Source organism: Sarcophilus harrisii, chromosome 3 (assembly GCF_902635505.1).
Source record: "Sarcophilus harrisii chromosome 3, mSarHar1.11, whole genome shotgun sequence".
Lineage (NCBI taxonomy): Eukaryota > Metazoa > Chordata > Mammalia > Dasyuromorphia > Dasyuridae > Sarcophilus > Sarcophilus harrisii.
The window spans coordinates 272,422,825-272,443,952 of NC_045428.1; the positions used below are offsets into that span (position 1 = coordinate 272,422,825).

Genomic DNA, 21,128 nt, shown 5'->3' on the forward strand with positions numbered 1-21,128 from the left:
TATCAATTAAGGATTCTAACAGATGGCTCTTTTCATCACAAGTGTGTTGGAATTGCCTTGCATCACCTCATTTAACTGATAATTTTTGAGGCCAGTTTCATTGAATTATAGCCCCCAAATCAAATTACAAGGGGGTGAGGACTGCATAAGAGGAGAGGAAATGGAAGAAATGAGTAAATAGTTAATTTTTTTCTAGGAACTTGATTGATAAAGTTAGCAGGCATATGAGATAATAGTTTGAGGGGATGGTTATCTGAAAATTTGAGGGTTCAGCTATCTGAAAATTTAAAGCTTATAACAACTGCTTTACTGCATAAACATGTTACCTAAATAGCTAAATTTTGAAAATTTTAATTCAGTGCCTGTGACCATTCAGAATTCTCTAAATCATATTTATGGTAAAAAATATTCTGATGTACTTTCTATAAGTCTTAAGTTCCCTGCAAAAGAAACTATTCATGTAATCATCTCAGCATTTTTCAGATGGGTCTTTACTTATTTTCTGTTTTTAGCATATACAATTTTGTGCACTTATTTTGGAGACCTTTCTCAAAATATAGAACTGTATAAAAGATTTGGACATGGAGGGGGTCTTCAAAGTCATCTAATTTAATCCCTGAGTTATACAGATGAGAAAATTGAGACTGAGAAAGATGAGGTAATGTGTCCAAAGTAAGTTACTGGAAGAGATAATACTCTCATGTAGATCTTCTGATTCCCAATTCAAGGTTCATATTTCTACCATCTCAAACTTTCCCTCACATGTGTTGAGATAGAAATGTGAGCAGCCAATTTACATGTGAGGATAGTGCCTCCCCTCTAACCCCAAATCGGTTTTAGGGGATGATAATTTGGTTACATAAAATCCTATGGGAATGGGTCTGTACCATTTCATCAAACATTTTGAGTTAGAAATCCCTTTTATTTATCTGTACTTTGTGGTTCAGGACCTGGAGGAAATTCTGGATTCACATGGAACCTAGCTTATGCTGGAAGTACTAACACCAAAAAGGGTGTCTGTTTCTCTGACTATCCCTACCTTGGATAAAAATGGGTAAAATCTCTTTTAAAAAGATTAGTATTTATGTAGTAAATTAATCAGTCAATAAACACTTATTAAGTGCCTATTATATGCCAGGTACTGTGATCTATGCTGAGGCTACAAAAAAAGGAGCTGAAAAGTGGGAGTGTCTTCTCAAATTTGGGCAATAGAATACATTTTAGAGTGTCAGGTATAAGAAAATTTCAAAAAGAATTCCATCACAGAAAATACAAAGTGAAAATGACTTGATAAAGGACAACATAAAAAACAAAACACTAATTTTTTTCCTTTGTCCTACCCTGCCTCATCCCACTCTCTAAAGGCAAAAGTATTTTGTGTAATTTCTAAATAGATATTTCACATTTCTCTCAGATCTGTGTTATTTATGAAATCCATAGCAATTATCATGGAGGATTGGCAAGGTCTAGATCTTTTGACCAGCCAACATTATTTTCTTTTGCTCTTCAGATACAGGGCAATCTTGGCAGTGGCCCTTGTCTCCTCTGAGAAGTGTGCTGTTATGGAAAATTTTTTCCCTCTGGTCAATTGATACCTGAACACTAAACTCAGGAATTCTCACACCACAAGATAACTGTCAAGATTGGAATAAATTCCATCCATCTTATTTGCTATTTGCTGACCTAGACTCAGAAAAGGAAATGAAAGATAAGAAAAGCATCTGGAAATTGAATGTTCAAGAAACTCATATTTAAGACAACTCTGGACAAATCCATGCCTTTTATTGAATGTGCTTGTTTCTGCTGTCAGCCATCATTGTTTTTTCAGTTTTGGTGGTAGAGGAGGAGGGAAGAGAGATCCCCTCCATTTCTCACTGCTGAAAGGTTAAGGGATAGAAACTTTGTGATAAGAAAACAGCATTTAAAAAGAGAAACAGATGGAACCATTTCCCTTAGCTCTAACAGACTGTGGTTCTTTTGTTCCTTTAACAAATCCATCCCCTAGACTCTCAATTAACTATCTTTGAAGCAGGCTTAATTATTAGAAACCAATCAGAGGAGGTCACTGCATCCTCCCAGTGAGGCTCATTCTTCTCAGTCTGTCCACATTCTATAATCTCATTAAGTGGATTGGGGTATCCATCAAATTGATTAGGCATTCTCCTGATCACAATTCTATACTCTAAATATACAGGAAATATACTTCTTAGATTTTATTAGTTATGAAAAAAATGTCCATTTGTTAACTTCACTTATCTCTTTGGAAGTCATGCACATAACAGGAATTAATAAACATGCTGCAATGCGGCTGACCTCACTTCAGTTAGTTAACCTCTGAGCAAATAATATTTTTCTAGTTTTATTCCAATTTGGAACTTCTCCTTTACCCACTTGAATCCAGTGGACAGAATTCTAGGCCTGGAGTCAGGCAGACTGAGTTAAATCCAGACTCAGGAACTTACTATCCACAGGACCCCGAATAAGTCTATTAATCTCTGCCTCAGTTTCCTCAACTGTAAAATGGAGATAACATTAGCCCCTACTACCAGGGTTCTTGTGAGGATCAAATGAGATAATATTTGCAAACTTAGCACAGTGACAGAACATAATAGGTACCTATTAAGTAACACCTATTAAGTGTTTGTTTCTTTCCTTCTTTCCAAGAGTGATTAGTATGTGATAAAAGGTGCACCTAAAGTTCCTAAGAATTGATTATAATATCTTATCTTTTGGTTTGAGCATGCCAGTCCACTATTACCAAATATTTGTTCATATACTTGGTAGGTATTCCTCTTACAAAGGAGCTGTGTTTTATGGAAACAGCTCAATATCCTTCCCAATCATTGAGGTAAGAGCAATCCATAATTGTTTTTTTAAAAAAATCAGTTTTCTTTAACAGGTTAATTTTTTTGGTAAAATTTTGAAAAATTAAAAAAATAATAGATTTTTATTTTCAAAATATGTGCAAAAATAGTTTTCAGCATTCACCCTTGCAAATTTCTCTTTCCATTCCTCCTACCCTTTCCCTTAGACATCAAGTAATCCAATATGTGTTAAAAATGTGAAATTCTTCTATACATATTCTCACATTTATGATGCTGCTCAAGAAAAATTAGATCAAAAAGGAAAAAAAAATGAGAAAGAAAAAAAAAAGCAAGCAAACAACCAAAAAGGTAAAAATACTATGTTGTGATCCACATTTAGTTCCCACAATCCTCTCTGTGGATGCAGAGGGCTCATTCTATCACAAGTCTATTGGAATTGGCCTGAATCACCTCATTGATGAAAAGAGCAATGTCTGTCAGAGTTGATCATCATATAATCTTGTTGCTGTGTACAATGTTTTCTTGGTTCTACTCACTTCCCTCACTTCATGTAAGTGAGGGAAATCATCCAGCTGATCATTTCTTACAGAGCAATAATATTCCATTACATTCACATACCATAACTTATTCAGCCATTCTCCAATTGATGGGCATCCACTCAGGTTTCAGTCCCTTGTTACTACAAAAAAGGGCTGCTTCAAACATTTTTGCACATGTGGTCCATTCCTCCCCCTCTCCCCCCCTCTTTTTTTTTTTTAAATAATCTCTTTGGGATGCAGACTCAGTAGAGATAATGCTAGATCAAAGGTTATGCACAGTTTTATAGTCCTTTAGGCATAATTCTAAATTGCTTTCCAGAATGGTTGGATCAGTTCAGAACTCCACCAAGAATGTGTTAATGTCCCCAGTTTCCCACATCCCCTCCAACATTTATCCTTATCTTTTACTGTCATCTCAGTCAATCTGAGAGGTATATGTAGTAGTTACTTCAGAGTTTTCTTAATTTACATTTCTCTGATTAATAGTGATTTAGAGTATCTTTTCATATGACTAGAGTTTTAATTTCTTCATCTGAAAATTGTCTGTTAATTTCTTCATATGAAAATTGCTAGTATTCTTATAAATTTGAGTCAATTCTCTCTATATTTTAGAAATGAGATCTTTATATGATCATATATTTAGAGGTAGATAGGACACACACTCTGACTCTCATTTTATTGGACATGAAACTGAAGTTCATATTATATTAAATGAATTGCCCAAGGGAAGTGACAGAGCAAAAGTTTGAACCCAGGTTATTTTATTACATATCCATAAGGCTTTGCAATGCTTACTCCTTTTTTTTTCTTTTTTTTTTTTTAAAGAGGACATAAAACTTGAAGGCATTCTTGTCCTGTATTGGTAAACACTGAGTTTTAAGTTACTTAAGTAATCTAGATTAAAAATGACAACAGATTGTTTACTTGACCTTTTTATGAGCCTAAATAAATACTGTCCTCAGGATGATGAATATATATTTTAAAAATTATAATAATACCCAGCAGTTTCTTCTTTTAGGTACTCTTACCTATGTTTATAAAAGTAGAATTGTTGATATCAAGCATTTCCTCCTGCTTCTTATCGGGTTCACAACAATGACTTCTGTATTCTTAAGGAAATCAACTGTTTTCAAGAACCTACAAATACAAATAATTTCTATGAAACCAACAAACCATTCATATTTGTTCAGTAAAATAATTTCCTAGGGGCCTCTACTAGGTAAAACTTTATAAGCTGAGTGTGACTGAAATGTACCTGAATGTAATAAAACTACAGTTTTTGCTCTAGAAGGATATACAAATGAATAGTTTTGCACATAATAGCCTTTCCCAAATGTATGACTTAGTTAACTTTGGTTATATGTGCCCTAATTCTGTTTATTTGAAAAATTTAATGTTTACTTTTATCTGATATATTTAATATTCAAATTTAATTGTGTATTATTGAATATAGGTCATATAGAACATAGGTCAGAGAATTTTAGAGCTAAATGGGGCCTAATTGATAATTTATTCCAACTGATGACTAAAATAAATTCCACAGAAGTTAAATTGTTTCCTTGATATTCTATAGCAAATCCAGGACTAGATCCTAGAAATCCTGACTGTTTTCTCATTACTATGTGTTGCCTCTCTAAGTTTTTTGGTCCTTTTGAACTTTTGGTCATGGTCACTTTCATATGTTCACTCTCTCCAGTGGTGCAGATAGAAATCCATAATTTCTCATTCTTTGAAAGTTTTGTCCATATTTTTTCTGAAGGAGCAGTTAAGTGGTGTGGGGATAGAGTGCAGGGCTTGTTTGAAGTCAAGAAGACTCATCTTCCTGAGTTCAGATCTGGCCTCAAACACGTATTAGCTATGTGACACTGAGCAAGTCACTTAACTGTGCTTCAATTCTGTATCTGTACAATGAGCTAGAGAAGAAAGTGGCAAACCACTTCAGGATTTGCCAAGGAAACTCTAAATGGGATCATGATGAGTCAGATACAACTGAACAATGATCATAACATTCCCCTTTCCCCCCAGAAATTCTCTGTAGAGATGATTTCTTCAACATGCTAGTGGTAATCCTCTAGGGCTTTTGCTATATTACATGTATCAGTGAAATGCTTGTCTTGTTTATGTATTGTTCTTTGCTTTTCCTTAAGAACTGGCCACTTTATTTTCTAATCATCCATGCTCTTGATGATGCTTTTTTTTGTAATACATGTCATTGTTAATGATCAGCTATCATCTTCTTACATTGCCTAAAAGTTATTTACAATTTTGATTTATATTGGTCCACAATTCACATCCATCACAGAATTGCTAAGACAATATTCCTGTTAAATCTGAATTAGCCATAGTGAGAAGTTTGGAATTACTAAAAATGGTGCACAATTTCCCAAATATGGTATGTTATGCTCTTCTTATTCAATTCTGGCTTCACCTTATTATTCATCTTGAGTATCTATAACCAAGATTTATGTACTAATGCACTGTCAGTGGACTGCCCATTCAACTACATTCAATGACTACTTGGGAAATATGCATCAATTTGGCACAGTGGTTATGGATCTAAGGAATATCTGAATTCATATCTGGCCTCAAAAAGTTACTAGCTATCTGACCCTGAACTTTTTTTTTTTTTACCAAAAATATATTTTTTTATTTTTTTATATATTTATTTTTTTATTATAGCTTTTTATTTACAAGATATATGCATGGGTAATTTTTCAGCATTGACAGTTGCAAAATCTTTTGTTCCAATTTTTCCTCTCCTTCCCCCTCACCCCCTTCCCCAGATGGCAGGTAGACTAATACATGTTAAATATGTTAAAGTACATGTTGAATATGATATATGTATACATATTCATACAGTTATTTTGCTGCACATGAAGAATTGAACTTTGAAATAATATACAATTAACCCGTGAAGGAAATAAAAAATGCAAGCAGACAAAAACAGAGGGATTGGAAATGCTATGTAGTTGACCCTGAACTTTGTGATCCATACCTCTATCTGCCTTAGTTTCCTTGTTTTTAAAATGGGAATAATATTAACAATGTCCCAAGGTTGTCATGAGGATAAAATTAGAATATCTGTAAAGTGCTTTGCAAATTTTAGAGTACTATGTAAACACTAGATATTATATTTATTCTTCAACTTAACTTATCTTACTGATCTCTTTTCAGTAGCCATGGGTCTCATTGAGGAAGCTCTATAATGTTTCTGGACTTAACAGAAATAATCTGTATTGATACTGATATGATCATCTGGAGAACCTTGTTTATTAAAGTGATTCTTCTGTTATCTTTGATCCATTATAGGATGTTCTTCTAGATACAGAGAATCACCTTTGGTTTTGTGAGGCAATATGGAAGACATGGACAAAAATCACATAGAACTAATGGGTTACAATTTGCACTATTGGATGGTGTACTTGGTATTGTAGAAAATGAAGTAGTAGAATATTGATTTATTAGTTCATTCATAGTTTGGAAAATAAGTTAAAACTCTCAAAAACTTGTTTCAAAAGATATCATTAGCAGACGATTCCTAGAAGTAACATTCTGGGTCCTTTAAATATCATCTTTCATTGCTCCTTCAAATGTATTTCCTTTAACTTCTCATCTAATCAGTCTGAACTTTCAAAATTCTATCCAAAAGCTCTTAATCACTTTTTTTGGTGGATGGTTTGAGGTACACTTTACAAAATTAAACTACATATTCAATATAATTATCTTATGTCTACTGTATGTGTTAGGACATTCTTTTCACTCTCTTTGCTCAGGAAACAATCTTTATATATACCACTGAAATGAAATTCATAAGCCAAACAAAACAATAACTATCTTGAACTGTTATATTTCATTATATTATACATATTCAAATGTTTTTTAAGTTCAGGGCTTTTCCCCTTCTCTTTCCCGATCTTAAAGCTGAGGGCCAGATTTGATAAGTTCTAAGTTCTCAGGAAATTTAGTTAGTTGGCACAGTGGAATGAACTTGAAGTCAGAAAGACTCACCTTTGTCAGTTTAAATCTAGCCTCAGACACTTATTAACTATTGGGATCCTAGACCACTCATTTAACCCTATTCATCTCAGTTTCCTCATCTAGCTGAAGAAGGAAATAGCAAACTACTCTAGTATCTTTGCCAAGAAAACCCCACAGAGGATTACAGAGAGTCAGACACAACTGAACAACAAAAGTTTTCTCTCAGCTCTAAATCCTGACATATACAGATATTTTTATTTTGTTTTTCAAATTATTTGAGAAACATAAAATGGGGTACTGCATAGATTATTGTACCTGGAATCATAAGATCATATATTTAGAGTTGAAAGAATCCTTAGAGGCTATCAAGTTCAAGTGTCTCACTTTACAGATAAAGAAACTGAGGCTCAGAGAGTTTAGGAGAATTGAGTTTAAATCTTTTCTCTGACACTAGTTGGGTGCCCTTTAGTGAATAAAAAGCTTAAGTTCTATGAAATTAATTTTCCTTATCTGATAATGGGGGTAATGATATTTATTTAAAAGGGCTATTATGAGACTCAAATGAAATAATATTTCCTTTAAATCCGAATGATTTAGTTTCAAATGAAGGACCACTAGGTCTTACCATTTGCCTTGCCCCTGGGTCTTAAGATCCTTTGGGTTCTATCATCTGCTCTGCTAGTATAATTTTTAGAGTCTGAGCCACTTGACTAGTTCATGGACTCTCAGAATTCCTAAACTTTACCTTCCACCTCATTCCTGTACTCTTAGTCCTTCTTGGCCTTTCCACCTGCCCTGCAGCTGAATTCCCTTATCTTTGCCATCTCTGACAATTAGAACTTGAGCTTCTTGAGAACAAGACCTGTCTCACTTTTTCCTCTTCGTATTCCAATGGCTCAGTACAGTGCTTGCCACATCCTCAGCATTTAATAAATGTTTTATCATTCATTCATTCATGAGTGATTCTATAAAACTCATAATGTCTTAAAATTCTTCCTAAGGGGTTTTAAAATTTAGGGTGCTTAAGTTTAATATCATAATCCTGGCATGTTGTTGATTAGTATAATTACTATATTAAATCATCTGAATGGTATATAGAAACCTTCATTCCCCAATCTGCTGCCCTTCTCATTCACTATCACAAATGACTACATAATGGGGAATAAAGACTCATTTATATGCTAGTAATGTCTGTGAACTTTTATGGAATGAGGATATGGAGAGAGACTGTCTAGCCTAGCTAAATCTCCCTTATACTGCAAATAAAAGCCTTAGGTGAATGAGGAGGAATGGAAGAGATTCAAATCAGGCTAGAGGATGCTTGCCTCTCTGTGCTTAGGGAATATGCATTCTCTTCATGGACAGAAAAGAACAGAAGAGGAAAGAGCAATACATCCCAAGAAATGAGCAACCCTATTGTTTTTGGTTCATATTCTGTAATCTGAAGGGTAAACCTCTAGATAGTAATGAGGTTGGCTATACATAGCTTTGAACTGACATGCTGGTAGTTCTGTTATAACAAACGCATGGTGTCATTCTTCCTTTGAAAATTCAATAACCGTATACATTCTCTTCAGTCTCCTCCCCTTTCTGGTAGTTAGATGTGCAGGAAGATGCCTCTTTGGGAATTCATTGCAGATTCATTATTTTCCTGTAGTCAATCTCTCAATGTTTTTCTCTCATAGGCGAATATCAACATCCCAATGGGAGCCTTTCGGCCAGGAGCAGGACAGCCTCCCAAAAGAAAAGAATTTACTCCTGAAACAGATGAGGTAAGGGAAAATTTTTAAAAAAGCATGGGCTGAGACGCTTTTTTTTTTTTTTTGTGAGTGCCTTCTCTTCCCACTAGAGGGGAGCAGAGGCCAGGAGCTCATTCTGGGCCTGGGAAAGAACAATTCAATCTAGAGACAGCTCCTTTATGTATCTCCTCAATATATTCAGAAGAAGAATGGCTTTTTTTCAGTACCCACCTTAATTAGTTTCAAGTCTATTTTCCTGTGCAAATATATTTCAACACTTAGTTTGATGCTTTATTTGACAAAAGGATTCTCTAAATATTTGTTGATTGATTTATGGGATGATTCATATGTGTGTATATGGGGAAGAAGAGTGATGTGAGGAGAGAGTTTGCAGGTTCATTTTGTTTTTTATAATTATATTCAATCAATTTGCTGAATTTGTTCTGACTTGGAGATTTGTATCTGTCTGAGTAGGTATGCCCAAGTTGCGTGGTTGGGCATGTAGTAAGCAAAAAAGGTTGTGCAGGAGCATTAGACCAAAAAAAAGTATTAAATATTTTAAATCCAAAATGTCCTTTTCAAAGCAGTAATAACAAGAAAACAACAACCCATTTTCGATAAGCTCTTCCAGATAATCCTCCTTGCACCCTCTCCCCACTCCCTCCTTTTTTTTTTTTTTTACAAGAAATTGCTCAGATAAAATGGAGGTCAGACTATAAAGGCTAATAATGAAGCCCAAGCAAAGATTCTTTATTTCCTTTAAATATTTATTTCTTTCCCTCTATGTAACATCCCTGATAAAATTGGGAGAGTTTGTCTTTAAAGAAATAATAATTTAAAAATTTTAAAGGCATTTGCTACAATAAGGCAAAAGAAATAGAATTTAATGGGGCCCATAGGGTAGGTATTAAAACTTTTTAAAAAGGTTTCTTTAACTCCTGGACTAAATGTTTTGATGTTGAACACCACATCCAAATTTGTGGTTTCTAATAAAACTTTATTCTTTGTATCCAATCTTTTCCCTATGAGCACACTTAAAGCAGCTTTAAATTCTCATGCCACAGAGAAATATGCAATTCAGAAGAAACAGAGGGTTTATATCCAAGGCCAGAGAGGCCACTCCTCTCTATTTCCTCCATTTTTAGGACTAGGGTTCCTAATGCTAACTAGACATTTTGAACTAATATAAATAGATAGATGGATAAATAGATAGATAATTGTATAGATAGATAAATAGATGGATGGAAGGAGAGATAGACCATTATTTACATGTGCCATATACTGTGTCAGATGCTGGGGATATAAAAACAAAGAATTTACATTCCTAAAGAGTTTACATTCTAATAGGGGAAAGAAAAATGTAAAGGAGAGCTGGAAAATAGGAAAGGGAGGAAGTTGTCCATGTTAAGACTAGTGTGGAATATTTTAACCTAATCTGCTTTTGTGAATATATCTGTTCCTCTGATTTACAGTACTGACTGTCATTACCATGGTGTTTCTGATCTCACATCATGAGACCAGGGTACTGAAATAATTACTTACATGTATGATCCCTAGTTGCCTGGGGAAGTATGAAACTCAAAGTTTTCCAATAGTGACTAGAGAGTCAAGACAACAGTTTTCAAGGGGAGATAGTATAGGTTCCCCTCTTTCAGGAATCCCTTTGGTCTATTAGAAAAGAGAAATGTTAGTTTTCAATGACAAATTTTGGTTGCTGTTGAATCCATAAGGCAGTCATCGCTGTTGTGTGTAAGATGAACTAGGACAATTTTGCATGGGAATACCCTGATGTATCTCCCAATTTAACTTTGAAGATGAGAGGCTGATCCAAAAAAAGTTAGTTACTTGTAAAGATAAAAAGAAACTAGCCTGAGGTGAAGATTATAATGAAATGAATAAATATTGGGGCATCAGCTTAAAAGATAGTTCAGTGGGGTGTGATAGACTTGATTTTCTTGGAATTCTTTTATTCAATCTCCTAGTTAAAGATTTCAAAAATAATAAATTGGGTTATACCACACCAGAGCATTGTCCAACTTGGTAACACATTGACCTCAACTGAAAGTCTCTCCCTGCTCATTTACTTATGAACTATTTTACGGACATTTTAATGACCTATATCTATGGTGCTATTACTTCAGAATCCTTTTAGGTAGTCATGGCAATAATTTTTCTCTTAGGGGTTCATTCATGTGGCTTTTGTTGGCCTGACTGCCCTAGGGACCTACATGAAGGAATTTAGGACAATAAAAACAGCACATTGGCCTTACAATTGTGTTCCCTACTTTCTTTCTTTCCTTTATAGAACCACATTGTGTGAAAGTAGACAATTAAATGCTAATTCAGCTGCCTTCTTTGAGTTTACAATTCATTTTTATTTTACACAATACCCATCTAGAGATGAGGTCATATTCATAAAACACAAACAGGGTTAATTATAACAATGAAAACCAAAGATAGACTATTCAGTCTAAGTTTTCTCTGTTGAGTACCCACAGGAGACAATGTGAGGCACCAGAAATTGTTTACATTTATAATGTATTTTTCTTCTAAAAGATTTCAAAGCAAAATCTTTCAAGACTATGCTTAGGTAGATCTGAAAGTAATCATTTCTCTTTTAGGAAAAGGAAGTGATATTATTATCCTTTCAATATTACACAGAGTCACTGGTAGAGAAAATACAGAGGCTTCAATTCTTAACCCCGAGTGGGATTTCCTTTATCATCCTATATATATCATTTATTTAAAATATTATTTTTAATTTTAATTAATTAATTACATTTAATGTAAAACATTATTGTTTATTAAAACCATTATTTATTATCTATTTAAAAACATTCTGAGAAAGGATCTGTGGGCCTCATCAGTTTGCTAAAAACATCCATGCCATAAAATAATTAAGAACTCCTGGATTAGATGGTTCCTTCTAACACTATGAGACACTGAATTCATTAACTGATTATTTTGCCTTTATGATGAGAAACTGTGTTTTTTTTAAATTAATTTTGTCAAGAGATAGATGATCTGGCTCTTTTCATTAAATTGAATAAAACTTTGCATGAGAGACAGCAAGTTCCTTATAAAAAAAGTAGACTTGGAACTGGGAGATAGACTTGAATTCTAGTCCAAAAGTTATTATTTAAACTTTCTGGCAGAGGTGAGGCTTAAACCTAAGTATAATCTCTGCCTCCAATGCCCTCTCCCTGTGTAGATCAACACCCATACTTGGATGTCAGATTGAATAGATGAGAACAATTTGTTTCAATGGCCATGAAGGCAACTGACACAGGTCCTGTAGAATGCTTAGAGCTTGATCAAACATTGAAGACATCAAGGTCATTCACTGTACCTTAGGCCATCAATAGTCATCCTGACTTTTGTCTTGCCACTGGATTTTGATGATTCTTGGAAGAGAGAGAATAAGGTAGATGACTTTGTGCAGTTTTGTCTCACTTAAATCCAATTTATGATCCATAATGTCATTTATCCTCTTTGAAAACAAAGGCTGCACGATTTGGTTTGAGACTAGATTTGAACTAAGAAGTCATCCTGACTTTAGGCCCAGTACTTTATTCACTGTACTACCTATAAGAATAGTGCAATTATTGATTGAAAAAGAGTTTGCTTTCTCTCTTTAATTTTTAAATCAAACAACTTGCCCTACCTTCAACTGCATCTATTCACAAATTAGAAATTATTAAAATAAACACACATGTTAGTTAAGATACTTAGCTGAAAGGGGAGTTAGAGTTAAACTCTAGTTTAAAGTTAGAGTTTAAAACTTTAGTTTGTATCAACCAAACTAAATACCATAAGGAGTGAGTAACAGCTCACTATAGGAACATTATTGTTCTGTCATGTTTTACTCTTCATGATCTCATATGGGGTTTTCTTGGCAAAGGCACTGGAGTTGTTTTCTTATTTCCTTCTTGAGCTCATTTTTGTTTATTTTTTTGTTTTATAGAACTTTATTTTTCCAAATACATGTAAACACAGTTTACAACATTCTTTTTTTTTTGTAAGACTTTGTGTTCCAAAATTTTCTCCCTCCCTCCCCTACCTCCCCCTCTCAAGACAGCAAGCAATCTTTAAAAGGTTAACTATGTGTAGTTCTTTTAAATATATTTCCATATTTGTTGTGCTATGCAAGAAAAATCAGACCAAAAGGGAAAAAATATGAGAAAGAAAATAAACAAAAAGGTGAAAATACCATGCTTTGGTTCATATTCAGTCTTCATAATTCTTTCTCTTGATTCAGAGGGTATTTCCCATCCCGAGTCTATTGCAATTGCCTTGAATGACTGAATTGTTGAGAAAAACCAAGTTAATCACAGTTTATTATCACATAATCTTCTTGTTACTATGTACAATGTTCTTTTTGTTTTGTGCACTTCACTCAACATCAGTTCATGTAAGTCTTTCCAGGATTTTCTAAAATCATCCTGCTCATCATTTCTTTTAGAACAATAATATTTCATTACATTCTGATATCATAATTTATTCAATCATTCCCTAAAAGATGGGCATCCACTCAATTTCCAGTTCCTTTCCACTTCAAAAAAGAACTGCTACAAACATTTTTGCACATGTGGGTCTTTTTATTTCTCTTATGATCTCTTTGGGATACACATCACAGTAGAGACACTGCTGGATCAAAGAGTATGCATAGTTTGATAGCTTTTTGGGCATAGTTCCAAATTGCTCTTAAAAATGTTTGAATCATTTCACAACTCCACCAACAATGTACTAGTATCTCAGTTTTCCCATATTCCCTCCAACATTTATCATTATCTTTTCTTGTTATCTTTTCAAATCTTAGAGGTATAAAGTGGTGCCTAAGAGCTGTCTTAATTTGCATTCTCTAGTCAATAGTTATTTAGAGTATCTTTTCATATGATTAGAAATGGCTTTTATTTATTCATCTGAAAACTATCTGTTCATATCCTTTGACAATTGGGAAATTACTCATACTCTTAAGAATTTGAATCAATTCTCTATATATTTTGGAAATTAGGCCTTTATCAAAAACACTGGTTGGAAAAAAAAAATGTTTCCCAGCTTTCTGCTTCATTTTTAATTTTAGCTGCATTGCTTTTGTTTGTGCAGATTCTTTCCTTCTCCAAGGATCTTTCAGTTTATTGTTTACAGATGAAGAACTGAGACAAACATGATTAAGTGACATCTCCAGGGTCATGCAGCTAAGTGTCTGAGGCCAGATTTGAACTCATAGAAATGAGCCTGACTCCAGGCACAGCACTCTATCTACTGTACCACCTAGGTATTTCTTAAGAAATATTAGTAGTAGAAATATCAAGTAACTCACAGATGACAAAGGCCAAGAATAGAGCCAACAAGAAAACCCATGTTCACTTTTATAAGCAAATGGACAATGTATGAATAATAAGTAAAATGAGTTAGAGATCCTTAATATTAAGAGGCAATTAATAGTTTTCACCAAAACTTGAGTGAGGTGGATCAGAGGCTTGCTGAAACTAGCTTGAATCATTTTGAGAAAGCTGATTTTATCTTTGTTCCCCCTACTTTAGGCCTCAATATTTAGTAGTCTACCCTTATGACAGCTAGAACAGCAATATCAAATATTTCTTCCCAAAATCTGGGGCAATCTTTTGCTTATACCAACTATGTCCTTAGAGAGAGTTGGTTTAAAATTAACACAGTTTCTATATAGGTTTGGTCCTAACCTACCATGGACAGGGTTCTTAAAGTCATTCTTTGGGACATTGATAATGGATTATCTGGTCTCTAAAACCAGAACAGACTCTGTTCTCAGATCTCCTGGCAATAGATCTTCTGACCTTCAGAAATTTATAAGGGAATAGCTATCTTTCATCTTTTGTTTTTTTCACTTAAAAGCAAGAAAGAATAGACACAAGAAAGACAAGAAACAACAGCAGGGCATTGCTCTCTCAATTTCATGCTAGCTACTAGGGAGAGAGTTCCTGAAGTCCTGCCTCATCCAAAAGCACTCAGCAATTCATCCACTTTCTCCAGTGTTAAATATTCTAGAAACAGTTCCCAATAAGAGAATTGTTCTTATTGACTAAGACCTGTTAGATTGTCTTTCTTCCCCCCACCCCCCTGAGGTAATTGGGGATATGTGACATGCCCAGGGTCACACAACTAGAAAGTGTTAAATGTCTGAGGTCAAATTTGAACTCAAGTCCTTCTGACTTCAGGGCCGGTACTCTATCCACTGTACCATCTAGCTGCCCCTAGATTAACTTTTGGATTTTGATTAACTGCAGAGTCAATCTAAAACTCTTTCATCATATCCTGTAGACCAAAAACCTTACAATAAGTGCATTTTTCAAAACCTGTGTGGGGATTGCATCAGTCAATTCTTCTACACATATTTTGGTTCTTTGGATTGATTGGTCAGTTCCTCATTATATCTTCATGACACTTTCATTCTTCAAAAAGTGGAGAAACCAAGAAAGGGGAGGTGTTATTCTGAACATGATTTTGACTAACAAAAAAGAAATGGTGGTTGAAACAAAAATGATGAGGACATTGGATAAAAGCAACTTCTTCATAGTAGAATTTGTGTTGAAGGAGATGGAAGCTCAGAATAATCAGACATTCACCCTAGATTTTGGGAAAAGAGATTTCAAAAACGTTTTTTAAAAAGGATTAGAATTTTTTAAAAAAATCTTTTTAAAAAAAGGATTAGATTTTATAAGTGAAGCCAGCTCAAGAAGCTCTCAAGAATGATTTTTTTTTTGAGGCAATTGGGGTTAAGTGGCTTGCCCAGGGTCACACAGCTAGAAAGAATCGAGAAAGAGCTATCAATCTGTCAATCCTTTCCGTGTCTGGGCCGGGTGAGGTTTCTCATTACTTAACCCCAATTGCTTCAGCAAAATAAAAAGAATCTAATAAATCTAATGTGTGATTTTCAAAGATGTCCTGTTAGTCTGTTTTTTTCTTTTGGTCCTCTTTCTAATCTCTTTGCGTATTTAAAAATGCTTCAATAGTCCTCTTGCTTTTCTTTTTTGACAACTCCATAGTTAGTTCTTCTCTTTTCTCCACCCTCTTCAATGAAAAAAAAAAAAAGGAAAAAAGTCTTCTAACAAATATGAGTAATCAAACAAAAGAAATTCTCATGTTGGCTATGTTCAAAAATTTATGTCTCAATCTTCAGTTTGAATCTATCACCTCTCTAAAAGGAAGGAGGTAACACATTTCATTACAGTTTGTCTGGAATCATCATTGTTTTTTTCATTATCTGGAGTTTAAGGAATACAGGTCTAGAGGCACAAAGAGGAAAGAATTTCATTGAGGGAGAAAAGAAAAATTGTCTAAAGAGACTGACATAGATAGATACCAAGGAGGTCACTGATCAGCTTGGAGCTGAAAAACAATCACTGAAGATAGAAACAAGGGCAAGTAATGGAAAGTGAATATAAAAGAATATCAGGATTCATAAAGGCTAACAATGAATACTCTGGATAAAAGGACATTTCCTGCCTCATATTTAGGAAACAGAAAAGTATTAAAGAAGAGATAAATGACAGATATTGTTGTTTGTTCTTTCTTTTCAAAGAATACGACACGAAGAAGATGATGCCATGACTTATAAGTGAATTGGATTTAAGTGAGGGAGAGCTGTGCAAAGTCATCAGTTTCCCTTTCTCCTCCAGAACCATCTGGGTCCAGTGGCAAGCTTTAGATCAGGACGAATGGAGATGAGAGAATTTGGCCCTTTTAAGCAAAGGTTTTTTTCCAGTATGACTGAGACAATGTCCTTTCAATGATTAAGGCTGTATAACAGATGACAGAGAGAAGACAGAACTATTCAATAACTGTTTTTCTAATTTTTTTTTAAGGACAATAATCTTTGGATTAGAAACAACAAAACAAAATGGCTAGTAGAGATGTAAATCCAAGATAATCCAAAATAATTTAAGATAAATAAGAATATAGTAAGACATTACCTAGCTGCCCTCAAAGAATTTAAGCCATCAGGCTCAGATCAGGTATATCCTAGAGTTCTGAACCAGCCAGTATAATAGCTGAAATGTTATCAGAAATCTTTGAAAAATAATGGAGAACAAGAGAGGTATCAATCTAAAGAGGGAAAAATATCCCAGCTTTTGAGAAAAAAGAGAAAGCAGTATTTACAAACCATAGGTCAATAAATCAATAAACATTTATGGAGTCCACTATGTGCCAGGCATTGTGTTAAGAGCCGACTCAGTGATTTTAGGTTCAATTCCTGAGAATATTTTAGGATGTGCTATTAAATACGTAGTTCATGAACATACACAAGGGGGAATGGTGCTTTAGAAGTGTAAGAATTTGTCATGTCAGACCAGCTTTGTTGCATTTTTTTAAAGAATTACTATGCTGGCAAATCAAAGGAATGCTGTGAATTTAGTCTAATTTGATTTTAGCAAAGCATTTGGCAGATACAGATGGATTTAGACCAGGTTAAATGGCTACCCAAAGAATAGCCATTAATAGATCTTGTAGAGTGCTTAAAGTATTTGTTCCTGGCCTCAGAGTGCCCAACATTTTTATCAGTGTCACAGATGAGTCTTATGTAGGATGCAGATTAAATATACAAATGTCACAAAGCTTTGAGATAAAAAATATCTTGGGATCTGAGTGGGTCACTTCCAGAAGGTTCAGAGAATAACCAGGAGTGAATGAGTGAAGTAACTACAGATATTTAGCTAGGAGAAAAGAAGACTTGAAGCATTTGAAAAGTTGTCATGTGGAAGAAAGATTATGCTAGTTCTTTGTTGTTCAATAATTTCAGTTTTGTCAGACTCTTCAAGACTCTATTTGGGATTTTCTTGGCAAAGATACTTGAATGGTTTCCCATTTCCTTCTCCAGTTCATTTTTACAGATGAGGAAGCTGAGGCAAAAGGATTAAGTGACTTGCTCAGTGTCACACAGCTGGTAGATATCAGAGGCTGAATATGAGCTCAGGAAAATGAGTCTTCCTCATTCTAGGTCTAAGCCCCAGCATTCTATCTACCGCTCCACTTAGATGCCCATACTTGTCACTTGGCCCCAAAAGGAAGAACTAAGAATAGTAGATGGAAGTTGATGGGAAACTGCTTTAGATTTGATATAAGAAAAAACTTGCTAATAACTAGAATTATCTAAAACTGTAACCAAGAGCTTTGGGAGATAATGGCTTCCCACCTCATTAAAGATCTTCATTTGAAGCTTGAATGACTACTTCATGACTATTCTTACAAGGGACTTTGGAGATGAGATTCTTTGGTAGGATTTATTTGGACTAGATTGCCTCTGGGGTCCTTATAATGTTGAGCTTCTTTATCACCATTAGTCTGTAAAAAGTGACCATCTACTGATTTCCTGCCCCCCAAAAAGCAAGATTTTTAAATTCAAGTAAATGAAAGAAGTTAGTTTAAAAAATAAAAAAAGAAAAAGCTAGAGCTCTGTTAAATAAACAGTGCTCTCACTTTTATAGCACACAATTTGTATGCCTAATGTGAAAAACATATTTTTAAAATCATATGCATCTTCATCAATTGAAAACAAAATTCGATATCTTGTCAAAGTAGAATTTGATATACTAAGAAATTCCTTGGAAGAAAAGTCCCATTCAAATATTAGATACTACTCTTATAATTATTATTTTATTATTTTTATTCTTTGAAAGTTCACATAACAGTTCTTTGCAGAGAAAAATACAAATACACATATTACTTTTGTGCATAAAGTTTACAAATGCATCATGGTAATGTGGTACAGAAATACAGAAAGTGACATTACCCAGGAACTTAACAAGTTGTATAGGAAACATTTTTCTTTTCTATTTCCTTATTAAAATTTATCACTTATCAAGTGATAAGATAACATTCTTGAGGAAGGAAGCATCATTCATGTCACCATTATATCTATTAAAAACCATCTTTATAGTCTATTAAACATTCTTTCCATGGAAGTTCCTATAGAATTTCTAGAATGCCATTTTCAGCAAATGTTTTTTAAAATTCTCCATTCTTATTTATAAATGTACATACAAGGGAAGGAAGTATAATCCTGTGGCTCATAGTTTATATACCAATGAGAGGGCAATTATTTTCAAATGTATGCTGTAGGTACAGATGATATTGTGCTATTTTGCTATTGTGTGAAGGTAATAAATATTGCTAGCTGGAGTAGCAAAATACCAATAGAATCAAAAGCATCAAAGGAAGGAAAATGCCATTAACCCTTAAATACTTCAATATTTTATTTTTTCATTTAGCTTGTGAATTAGCCCTACTAAAAGACCACCAATTCATCCTACTGGTGATCTGAATTACATTAGGGCTGTTCAGTGTAGCAATATTAATGAAGGCATTAATGTGTGGATTGTATCAAAAGTCTCTCTAAATAGGTGATCATGTAAAAATTCAGAGTCCATGCAAGGGGTAGGAAAAAAGAAAACCTATGCATAAAACTCAAGTTCAAATGAGATTTATTAATGGATATTTTTGTAAAGCTGGTAGAGACCACAGACTGGAGATAGAGAGACTATAAATTTCTGGATCTATGTTCAGATTAGAGTGGTATCATGGCAGTCCCATTAGATTGGAAGAGTAGAAATGTGACAGTTCCTCCAAATGTGATTTTTCTTGCTTTCCTTTTTGGTATAGGACAAGTTTCATTGCCACCATATGTTAGGTATTCTCCCTCTCTTTTCAGTGGCTCTAGATGGTGATAATAGAGTAACAAGCATTTTTCTGTTATTTCTGCTTCCAGATCTATGCTTTGGAATTTTTGAGCATTGTAATTACTTGATAAGACAAAGGAAGGGGAAAGAGAAGTTAGGGAAAGAATCTGATTAATTTCATGGCTAATTTGAACCCTGTATGCTTTTTGTGGCCCTGGTTAGATTTCAGAAGAACAAAGATACAGAAGCTTATTCCTGGACTGAATTTCCTTTTTCAAAAAGTTATTCCTATTTTGAATTAATAAACATCCTTCCATTTCTACCCCTTCTCATGGGCATTTCTACATACAAATTAGGTCAGAAAAAGAAAGTTGTATATGAATTCGAAGCTCTCTGTTGCACATAGATTATTTTCTTTTTAACTTGGCCTAAATTTCTGATTTGACTCCTAGTTTTTCTGAACCAGTCTCCAGACATTGTAGGAGGTGGGTTTTTAACCTGGGATTTGTGAACTCAATTAAAAAAAATTAATTCTGTTTCAACAATTATAATTTCTTTTCTTTGTAACCATAAAGAAGGGAATCATAGGCTTCACCAGATTACCAAAGGTGTCTATGACATAAAAAAGCATTAAGCACCTATGCTTTTTAAAGGATTTTAAGAAGCTTTAAAGCCTATAACAGGTTAACATTTGTCTTGTGGAATTTTTATGTGTACAGAAATCTGTTATATGAACAATAGCTAATATTTCAATGGGAATTTCCCCTCAAGGAACTTTTAAAATGTTCTTAGTTGGCAAGATGCCTCTATTTCAGTTGATAAAGTCGTATGTGGTGGAAAATAATTGTATTTTAAAATTTAGGCATCTAAACAGTATCATGCAAAGGTGGGAATATTGTTTATTCAACATATACTGGAGTGCTTTGCATCTATGAGATATGCTAGGATAGTTGCTTAGAGCTTTAATGGGCCCTCAAGCCAGTCTAGTTCATTAGATTGTGAACACTTTGAGAGAAGGAATTTATTTATTTTTTGCCTTTTTTTTGGTAGTCCCAGCACTTAACACAATGCCTAAGACATGGTAGGCACTTAATAAATGGTAGTTGATTAAGTGACTGATTTAAAAGCACTTCCTAAGCACAACTTCAAATTATGACTAAATGTGAATTTTTTAAGCCATTTACAGAAACTACATTGTCAAACAACATACATATGTAACATTGCATGGATACATATTTGATATTTATGACATAGATTATCACTGTTAATTCTGTGGTTTATTAATAAACTTTATTGATCTGTATCAGTCCTAAATTTTAGTTTAGATTTCTTGAAGACAAAATTTGGACAACTTCATACTTTCAAGACTTTTTTTGCATCTATAGCATTTTA

The 21,128-nt window shown here is 34.0% G+C and overlaps 1 protein-coding gene across 1 annotated transcript in view; it reads left to right on the forward strand.

The window, feature by feature from the left end:
• SMPX (small muscle protein X-linked) overlaps positions 1–21,128 on the forward strand; it is a 79,601-nt gene that overhangs the window by 17,366 nt on the left and 41,107 nt on the right. The window contains exon 3 of the mRNA XM_031959492.1: positions 9,028–9,114. Within this exon, the coding sequence (XP_031815352.1) occupies positions 9,028–9,114 (87 nt within the window). The remainder of the gene's footprint in view (positions 1–9,027; positions 9,115–21,128) is intronic.